General features: G+C 38.0%; 1 protein-coding gene across 2 annotated transcripts; it reads left to right on the forward strand.

Annotated features, from left to right (window-relative positions):
* Window positions 1-217: 217 nt before the first annotated feature.
* On the forward strand, window positions 218-8,782 carry Enpp5 (ectonucleotide pyrophosphatase/phosphodiesterase family member 5). Of its 2 annotated transcripts, none has more exons than XM_046426259.2 (4): window positions 218-356; window positions 2,919-3,782; window positions 5,187-5,363; window positions 7,430-8,782. In XM_046426259.2, the coding sequence occupies exons 2-4, from the start codon at window positions 2,948-2,950 to the stop codon at window positions 7,855-7,857; spliced, it is 1,440 nt and encodes a 479-aa protein (XP_046282215.1). In that variant the 5' UTR covers window positions 218-356; window positions 2,919-2,947; the 3' UTR covers window positions 7,858-8,782. The 2 variants fall into 2 exon arrangements, with proteins under 2 accessions (XP_046282215.1, XP_046282214.1); XM_046426258.2 differs by lacking the exon at window positions 218-356 and adding an exon at window positions 363-498.
* The last annotated feature ends 1,552 nt before the right edge of the window (window positions 8,783-10,334 follow it).

Here is a 10,334-nt window from a genome sequence, read left to right on the forward strand (position 1 = left end):
ACTGACATAAGTGGTTGTCTAGAACAGGCACAGTGCGGAACGTTGTGTGTGTGAACAGGGACAGGCCCCGAGGGAGCGCCAAGTGACGTGCGTTTTAGCCTCTCCACCCGGTGGGGCCTACCAGTTGGGTCCTTGCAGGCTTTCTGGTCCCCAGGCTTCCCTCCCTCTCCATCCTCCAAACCCAAGCGGAGCCCGCCCCCGCTCCCACTGAATGACAGGCGGCGCAGCTACTCCTAGGAGCCTGGCTTCGGTACTGCAGCCCCGCAGAGGTGACAATCCCGCAGCAGCCAATGGGAGCCAAGAAGCTGGGCGGTCGGCGGCGCGGGTCAGGTGCTTTGCGCGGAGGCTGCTGGCAGGTGAGCCGCTGCGGGTTCAGGGGGCTCCCCCTCGTTCCTCCCGCCACCTCCCGGCTGTGACTCGGTCTACCAGAGGGAGCCTCCTCCAGGCCCTCGCTCCTATTGTCCCCAACCGATGCGGACAGACCGGATCGCTGTGAGGGTAAGAGTCCGGGGGTGGACGGCCTGCCCCCCCGGGAGCCCACACGGCTTTATGGGCCCCAGAGCTATCACCCCGCCTTGGTAGCGCGCACCCAGACAGCCCCCGAGGGAACGTTCGCCCGCCTCGGGGGGGGGGGGGGGAGGGAGGTCTGGGAACAGGGAACGTACCTTCCAATGCGAACCTTCTCGATTGCTAGCATGGAGCCCAGGTGGAGAAGATGAGGCAATGCAACCCCCTCCCCTTGCTGCCTACCTGCTCTATATATACCCACTCCTCCTTCACCTTCCTCTTCTGCCCTTCGATTGGTGCCCCTTCCCTCCAGGTTTCCAAGGTTGTTTGCGGGGGAAGGATTGAAGGGGAGGAGGAACCGAAAAGCAGCCTGGGGAAAGCTGGACCCACATCTAGAAATCCCAGGGCTTCGTGCAGCATTTATGCTGTAGAAAAGAAATATGTGATTTCTTTCATCCCCACCCCCATGTCTGTTTTTTGCTTTATGTCATCGATGTGATAATGTTGGTTCTTTCTTCTCACCAAACATCCCTAATCTCTAGACCACACTTATATTTGCTGATTGCCCAAGGAAAGCAGTTGTCTCTTGTTTACCGCAATTATTGAATTTGTTAAAATAGATTAAAGCCAGGTGTTCCACGTAGTCGACTCTTTTGTTTAGCCTTTATTTGGTTGATAGGAGCCTTCTTTGTGTTAGGAAGGTGGGGGAGAAAATTGGTGAAGAAGGGAGAGGGAGGAACATATCCTCAGCCAGATACGTTAGTCAATAAATTCGCATTTTCCAATGTGCACTTTCCTGTTGCGGCTATTTTTAGCTTTCTTCCAGAAACGGAAAATTTAATAGTTTTTAATTTTTGAGCCATTTTCTTGAGACCAATACCTAAAACAATTTCAGTTAAAGTAACGTAAAACCAGTTTTTAAAATAGAATTATCGCCCTCAGCTAATAATATACATCATTTACAGATTGTACTTCTGAAGGCAAAGCAAACATGCCAAGCAGGTTTATTTACCTTTCTCTCTAAGATGTTAAGGCAAGACAGAATCTGTTTTCCGGATTTCAGAATGTCTTCACCATGCTCAAATTAGGAAGATATCAAAAGCTGAATTCAATAAATTTCTTAGCCAACCTTTGGTTAAGTCAGGTTTTGATGGGCTTATAAATACCTTCCTGCAAGATGGACCCGAGAGGGAGAGAACAAGATCCTTGATTGACTTAATGAGAAACAACAAAGCATACACATGAAATTGTTTCTCCATACTGCCTCTTATTAGCTTTCCTAAATAGAATTAAAAGGTTATTATTGGTTTTGTAGTAATATATGCAAATTAAAAACAGCAATTGTATTCCAAAGAAATGTAATCCTGGGAAATACTTTTTCTGTACATATCACTGATAAGATTAACTGTTGATTAATTGTAACATTAGGAAGGTCAACATCTAATTTAAAAATTATGTTTCTATTTATACTTAGTTTAAAATCTAATCATTTAGTATAGAAGGCTGTATTATTAAAGGAGTACAGAATACATTTGACAAATATATTTGGAAGTCATAAATTTTATTTCACTTCAAGAAACCAAGCTCAAGTACTTTCCTCTGTAGTGATACCTCTATGATGAACCAAACGGTTTGTACTTCTGAAAGCAAAGCAAGCATGCCAAGCAGGTTTATTTACCTCTCTCTATGATATATCAAGGCAAGACAGGATCTATTTTTAAATTTTCAGAATGACTTCACCATGTTCAAATTAGGAAGATGTCAAAAGCTGAATTCAAGAGATTTCTTAGCTAACCTAAGTGTTGGCTTTGAAAAGTATGTTTGTGGAGGGGTGGGTGCTCATGCATGTGTTTAAATAGCACCATTATTGGCTTTACTAATATATATCCTTGTTGCTAAGTTCCATCCATGATGAATATATTCTTAGGTATTTGACTATGTAAAAATTCCTGGTCAGAAGTCTGGATAAACCTGAAAATGTTTCTGAAAAAAATTATGTAAATGATATCATATTAAAAAATGCTATTGGGGGCTGGGACTGGGGCTCAGTGGCGGAACACTTGCCTAGCATGTGTGTGGCACTGGGTTCCATCCTTAGCACTGCATACAAAAATTAATAAAAAGGCTTGCTGTCCATCTACAACTACAAAAAAAAATTCATTTTAAATGCTACTGGGAGTTAATTTCAATAATTCCTTTGAGAAAATCCTTAGAAAATAAAATGCAATTAAACTTCTTAGCTTTCTTAAACATGTGGATCCAGGTCTCTTGTTGAAGATGGAGTTCTGTCACACGTCATTCTTCCAGGCTCTGAGCTATGATGTAATTGGAATGACTAAGCAGTATCTTGGGTTGGAGTAAAGCATACAAAACAAATTGCTGCCATTAACTTCTTTATGTTTATTTTACAGATTACCTTACACTGAACTGATCCAGTACCATGAAAATGACTTCAAAGCTTCTCTCAGCGTCTTTTGCACTCACTGCACTAACTCTTTCAACTACATTTTCTCTCCAACCAGACCAGCAAAAGGTCTTGCTAGTTTCATTTGATGGATTCCGTTGGGATTACTTATTTAAAGTTCCAACACCCCATTTTCATTATATTATGAAATACGGTGTTCATGTGAAGCAAGTTACTAATATTTTTATTACAAAGACCTACCCTAACCATTATACTTTGGTCACTGGCCTCTTTGCAGAGAATCATGGGATTGTTGCAAATGACATGTTTGATCATATTCTGAACAAATCTTTCTCCTTGGATCACATGAATATCTATGATCCCAAGTTTTGGGAAGAAGCAACACCAATATGGATCACAAATCAGAGGGCAGGACATGCTAGTGGTGCAGCCATGTGGCCTGGAGCAGATGTAAAGATCCATAAGAGCTTTCCGACTTACTACATGCCTTACAATGAGTCCGTCTCATTTGAAGAGAGAGTTGCCAAAATTATTGAATGGTTTACATCAAAAGAGCCCATAAATCTTGGTCTTCTCTATTGGGAAGACCCAGATGACATGGGCCACCATTTGGGACCTGACAGTCCACTCATGGGGCCTGTCATTTCAGATATTGACCACAAGTTAGGATATCTCATACAGATGCTTAAAAAGGCAAAGTTGTGGAATGTTGTGAACCTAATCATCACAAGTGATCATGGAATGACCCAGTGTTCTAAGGAAAGGGTAATAGAACTTGACCAGTATCTGGATAAAGATCAGTATACCCTGGTTGACCAATCTCCAGTAGCTGCCATCTTGCCAAAAGAAGGTAAGTCTGACCTGAAAGCTGACCTGAAGCTACATCTGCATTTGCCCAGTGTGTAATGAACAAGTGTTTTCCATTTCTGTGTCTATAGTTGCCTGTGTGATAGTGTTCTGGGATTTAATCCTGAAAGCTGAAAAGATTAAATTTCTTAGAGATTTTTTTCCTTTTTCATAAAATATTGAAATGTATGTTCTCTGTATGTTTATAGCAGTAGGTTTTTTAACTATTTTGGAATCACAGTGATAAAGCCATTACCTCCCTTCTCGAACTGAGAAAGACATACACAACAACTGAATACAATTATCTTGATTTCATGGAAGCTCTAAAGCCTCCTCTAGACCTTTAAATAGGACCTGCTTAACAGTGCAATAAAGAGAAAGGCTTTTGTTACTCCTAAGATTCATTTTCCTTACATATAAGCAGGGTAAGTAATAACAATACCTTGAACTTTTTATGAACCTCTGCTGGATCCTTGTACCAAACCTGTCACTTCAGCATTGGCTCCATTTTAAGATAGCCGAAGACTTAATATCCTGAGGTCACAAAATGATTGACAGAATATGACTTGGCCCACTCTTCTGATATATTTGCTCACCTTATAAGTTGGTGTTAGGTATCAAAGCTGAGAACAGATTTTTAAAATCTGCAATATCTCACAAAATGTGGATTCTGTCCTTCACAGAGGAATTAAAAGAATCATGGAGCAGTAAATGTTAAAGTATGCACAGATGCCTACACACAAAGTTTCCAACGAATAACAAGTATTATCTTGATATTTAATTGATTTTTAGCCCACCAATTTTCTTTATATAACTGGATTCATGTTCCCTTGTTGGGGTGTGGGAGACAGGGACAAAGCCCCCAAGAAATGGATTTAAAAAACAAGCATTGAAGTCAGTGCCCAGGTGTAGTTCATGTGCAGGTCTGGGAGGACTTCTGCAACACCTCCAGGGTACTGGGACCTTTCTGTTTCACAAGCTGCTGTTTTCCATCATCTTTTCCCAGCCCCACCCTCTATATACCATGTTTTCTTGTCTGAAGATTCTGTCTCTGCACTCCTATACATCAGAACCTAGCTCTTTATTCTTGTTTAGGGACTGTTGTACCCTGGACATTTTCCTTAGTGTCACAAATAAATACACATGTGTGCATGCATGTGTATACTCATAGTTAAGACTTTAGAGATTTTTTGGTTCTAGGAAAAATCCTCACAGTTCTGTAAGGCGACTTTATTTACAACACAAGAGTAATTATTTCTATTTGTCCCTCAGTATTCTTTTCTCCAAGGTGGTGTGGTTCTATGTCTGGCTGAATTCCGTGATGTTCATCAAGGAGTCTGCTGCCTGAGGTTGGCTGTTCATGGCGATGAGAGCCCTGTTCTGAGTGCCTTTCCTCCTCTCTCTTTAGGTAAATTTAATGAAGTCTATGAAACACTGGCTCATGCTCATCCGAATCTTACTGTTTACAAAAAAGAGGAGATTCCAGAGAGATGGCACTACAAATACAACGATCGAATTCAACCAATCATAGCAGTGGCTGACGAAGGGTGGTATATTTTACAGAATAAGTCAGATGACTTTCTGTGTGAGTATGTTATAGTATTTCTTCCCATTCTGCATCGTTTTTTGCTAACATGGAGGCTGTGGATAATACAGCAGTTTACTTGCTGATATTTTTACTCTGTTACCTTAAATGTTGAAGGACCCATGTTGTATCAGTATTTAACTATCTAGATATGTTTTTAGATATTGGTCCTTGATATACACATAAGAAATGTACAGAACTGTGGGTGTAGCTCAGTGGTAGACTTTTTGCCTAGCATGCGTGAAGTCCTGGGTTTCTTCCCCTGCACCCCCCCAAAAAAAAAGAAAAAAATGTACACAACTTTAGGTAGACTTGGGTTCTTATCCTATCATGTTAATTCACTGAAAGAAAAGCAGTTGCATGACAATGTCATTTGTAGTGTATTTGTGACTCATTATAGCAGATGTATACTGGTACCTGGTTTCTGGTTCCTAAAAGCTGTACATACAGATAACAGAACTGTACCCCGATATTTAATGATATCAGGGAAACTGTTTCAAGAAGGTGTTTAAAAATAATTTCCTTGCCATGAGAATAATTTCCACCTTGGTATGTTCTTTTTGTGTACTGTGCAGGTAGTGTTTGTGTTAAAGAGGACTGCTATCTTTGAGATATGTATTTTACAGTTTACATAAATTTAAGAGCATTCTAAAAATTTTGGTGTTGTGAACTACATATACACTAGATTGGTCACCTTTATTTTTGACAGAACACTTCAGTACTATTTCTATTATATTATGTTAATTTATTCAACAAATAGTTAAATATTGGCTACTGTAGTCCTTGTCAACCAGAGTACCACAAGATAATTAAGCGCTAAAGTCCAAAAGCAGTGGTTATCAAATTGTGTTTTCTGGCCCTGCAGTATCAAAAGTACCTGAGAATGACAGAAATGCACATTCTTGGGCCCAATCCAGATTTACTAAACTAGAAACCATGAGGCGTAGAGCTTAACAATGTGTGTGTTCACATGTCTCATCTACAAAGTTTGAGAACCACTGCCCTTAGTCATCTAAGGCATACCTGGGCATACACTGTAATCCCAGATACTCGGGAGGCTGAGACAGGAGGATTGCAAGTTCAAGGCCAGCCTGGGCAACATAGCAAGACGCCCATCTCAAAAGAAAGGTATTACATATTATGTACTGAGTCAAGCATTTATGATAGGTACTATCACTACAAAACAAACTCTAAAGAGAAAGGTCATATACAAGTCATACTGGTTTAATTTTAAATCTTATTTTCTAATAAGAAGTGTGATATGAGAGAATTCTCTTTATCTTCATGACAGAGAATCTAGATACCAACTTCTCATAGAAACAAACATAGCAACCATTTGGTCAATTGCAGATTATATAATTTGTCTTGTATCCTGATATGCTAGGCCTACATGCCTTTAAAAGGCAGCTTTTATCATGCAGTTTTCATCCTTCAATTTTCTATCACTTGATACAAATGTCAGAAGATCCTAAAGGTTTTACTGTATTTGTAACCACACTAAAGCACTCAATGTTAAATTGGATCCAGATCCAAGCCACCATAGTCAAGATTTTTTCCACTCTACTTACAAGTCCTGACCTATTTTTTAGTAGTGAATTGTAGCTTTAGCTAAAGATTAGATTTCTGTGGCATCTTTTGTTTTTCTTTATGTATTGTTTTTCCTTTTTACTGGTAATTATGAGTTTATTGTTTTCATAATCAAGTCTAAGAACACCCTTATCTTTATAATAAAAATTAGACATAGTAGGCACCCAATAAATATTTGCTGAATATTAGTTTGCCAGCCACAAAAAAGAAAGAAATTCACGTCTCCCTGACTTGGTTTGGCTTTGCCTATGTCTTGCCTCTGCTGCTTAAGGTAGTACTGGACTGTGAAAAACATTTGTGATCATTTGACCTTTCATTTCCCGAAGTAAATTATGGGGTTGACAACAGCAGAGATTGTAAAAGATTATTTTATTTTTAAAGTCAAATTTGCATTTTAAGTTCAGAACTTGACCATACAAGTTATTTCCATTTTAATGCCATCTGGTTGGCTAACTTATTCATGCATTTTCTCTTTACAGTAGGCAACCATGGTTATGATAATGCATTAGCAGAAATGCATCCAATATTTTTAGCCCACGGTCCTGCCTTCAGAAAGAATTTCACAAAAGAAGCCATGAACTCCACAGATCTGTACCCACTGCTGTGCCATCTCCTCAATATCACCGCTATGCCACACAATGGATCATTCAGGAATGTCCAGGATCTGCTCAATTCAGCATCTCCAAAAGCAATTCCTTATACACAGAGTACCACACTCCTCTTTGGTAATGACCAACTAGGAGAATATGAGCAAGAGGAGTCATACCCTTATTTCATAGGGGTATCTCTTGGCAGCATGATAGTGATTGTATTTTTTGTAATTTTCATTAAACATTTAATTCATAGTCAAGTACCTGCCTTACAAGATATGCAGGCTGAAATTGCTCAACCATTATTACAAGCTTAATGCTTCTTTGAAATGGAATTGCATATCGAAGTGGAGATTGCATAATTATGTCATTGTTTAAAAGTTTCAAATTCTAGGAAACCAGTTTCAGACATCTGCAAAGGCCATCAAGCAGTTAATACATGTTTATGCACAGTCACGTAGACATGCACACACACAAACCAAGATACTTACACCTGCAAAGGAGTAAAGATATGAGAGTACTTCTCCATTGTCCTCTTAGGGGTAGATGAGATCTGGCTTTATTTGGACTTGGCACATATAATGTAAATATTTAGCAACTTTGCACTATTTAAAGTACCTTGTACATTGCACTTTAAATTACTCTCCTAGTGGGTACTTTTCTTTGAAATGCACTTTACAGACAATTATGTCTTATAACTTGATTGACAATGACAACTTTTTCACCCATATCGCAGAATACATGCATTTCATGTTCAAAGTGAGATAAATTTCTAGTAATTCCTGAATAATGTAGAAATCTATAAATCTATCTTCTTAAATTGGGAAAACAAGAAGAAAGTTGAAAACTTGAAAATTAAATGTAACAAACTTTGTACCTTGAATTTTGGAGAGATACATTCCCAAACAGCAGGTTGCATCTGTGGGCGTTTCTTGTTATGTTTCTTTCCAAAGGACATAGGTTTTGATTCTTTTTTTTTTTCCATACAGATTCAAATACTGACATGCATTCTAAACATAATTGTTTCTGTCATAAATTATTGCTAGTTCCTGATTAGTCACAGTACTCTGACTTTATAATAACGAAAACACCATGAATATAGGTTTCTTTTCTATATAATCCAGCAGTGGCCTGAAGAGCAGAGATCAGGTACCATCTCTGCAGTGTTTTCTCTTGTCTGTAATTATTTGCTTCTTTGAAAACTAAATCACTATTAATCACATTAAAGATAAAATAAAACAGTGTGTGTGTTTGTGTGTTTGTTTTGGTAGCACATAGTAACATTACAAACATCTTTAGATTTGATCCATTGAAGATTCAGAGTTGCAAAAGAATACAAACCATATTAGATAAAATATAGGCCACTGGATCCCTGAAAAGAGCTGTGTGGAGTCTGGCAAAAGAATTAGGACCACATGTGGGCTGTTCACACTGTATCCAGCACTGTGGCAAAGGTTACCTAATGGCACAAACTAGTGAAATAACTAGTGGTAACATTGAAACACAGGGGCTGAGATTTATTTAATCCAGTTTCAAGAAATATTTGAATACCCACCATGTGCCTGAAATAAAAGATGAAACCATAAATAGACTCTACATCTCAGAATTTATTACCTGCCTGGTCATCTCACCCCTCTCATTCCAACAACCTAAAGCTGTGTTTTAGATCACTAGTTAAGCTAGGGATAGGCACAATATTACATATAACTTCTTAAATAAATGAAAATACCCAGAAAATAAAAGTTTTCCTGAAAAAAAAATTAGCAAAATAGACATATGGCCTATAGATATTACTGTGGCTTTATTTTATACCAGTTGGCTAATAAGCAGATGTCATAACCAATTCAAAAAGAAAGGACAAACTGAATATGAAGTGGAAAAAACAAGTGACATAGTTAAAAAGTATAACTGAATTTCAGTGCTTCCTAAAATTAGATGAATGATTTTCAAGTGAAAATGCCAATAAAGAATATTGGCACCTAGTTGGTTTTTTGTTTTGTTTTCATTAAAAACTACTTAATAGGATAGAATGTAATAACTGGACATAGCCAATATAGGGGGGGAAAGTTACATAACAAATTCCAGAAGTCTGGATTCTGGCTTGGGCTTCCCAGAATGTGTGAGCACTCGTTTGGCTTGCAGCTATGAACGTACCTGCATTATTGAGGGGTCAGTATAGTGACTTGAAGATGAAACTGGACCACTTTAAAGCATTACTATTCAAATGCTGTCTGTATATTTAAACTCTTTAAGTTTATTTTATAATATGCTATCACCTTAGAAGAAAGTATATTCTGTAACATTGATGAGAGCATTAAAATTGTGATGTGAAGATTATTGAATGGTTTATTTGTAGACACCTGTTTTCCTGGCAAACATCAGCAGGAGAGTTTACCTGAAGAAAAATCAATTTTAAACTTTTCTGGGAATGTCTTGTCACTCCTTACCCTTGGATAGCTTTTTAAAATTTTACCTGAAGGTCTGCATGATCAAATCAGCACATGGCAACACAATTTAGACTTGGCTAAGCCTTCTAATTGTAAATAGAAATTTTTAAAATTGATTTAATTTTTTAAATACACGACAGTGGAATGCATTACAATTCTTATTAAACATATAGAGCATAATTTTTTATATCTTTGTATATAAAGTATGATCATGCCAGTTCATGTCTTTATGCATGTACTTTTTCTTTTTGCATTACAATTCTTATATATATATATATACATATACATATGTATATGTGTGTATATATATATATATATATATATATATACCACAATTTTTCATATCT

The sequence above is a fragment of the Marmota monax genome, unplaced genomic scaffold, assembly GCF_021218885.2.
Source record: "Marmota monax isolate L192 unplaced genomic scaffold, Marmota_monax_Labrador192_F-V1.1 WCK01_AAM20220418_F8-fsc00187, whole genome shotgun sequence".
NCBI classification, from domain to species: Eukaryota; Metazoa; Chordata; class Mammalia; order Rodentia; family Sciuridae; genus Marmota; species Marmota monax.

What these genes read in the sequence shown, in the direction of transcription:
- Enpp5 (XM_046426259.2), top strand. Translation starts at nt 2,948, where the DNA reads ATGAAAATGACTTCAAAGCTTCTCTCAGCGTCTTTTGCACTCACTGCA. An exon ending in TGCCATCTTGCCAAAAGAAG is followed by an intron (nt 3,783 to 5,186) that starts GTAAGTCTGACC and finishes CTCTCTCTTTAG; the next exon opens with GTAAATTTAATGAAGTCTAT. An exon ending in TAAGTCAGATGACTTTCTGT is followed by an intron (nt 5,364 to 7,429) that starts GTGAGTATGTTA and finishes TTCTCTTTACAG; the next exon opens with TAGGCAACCATGGTTATGAT.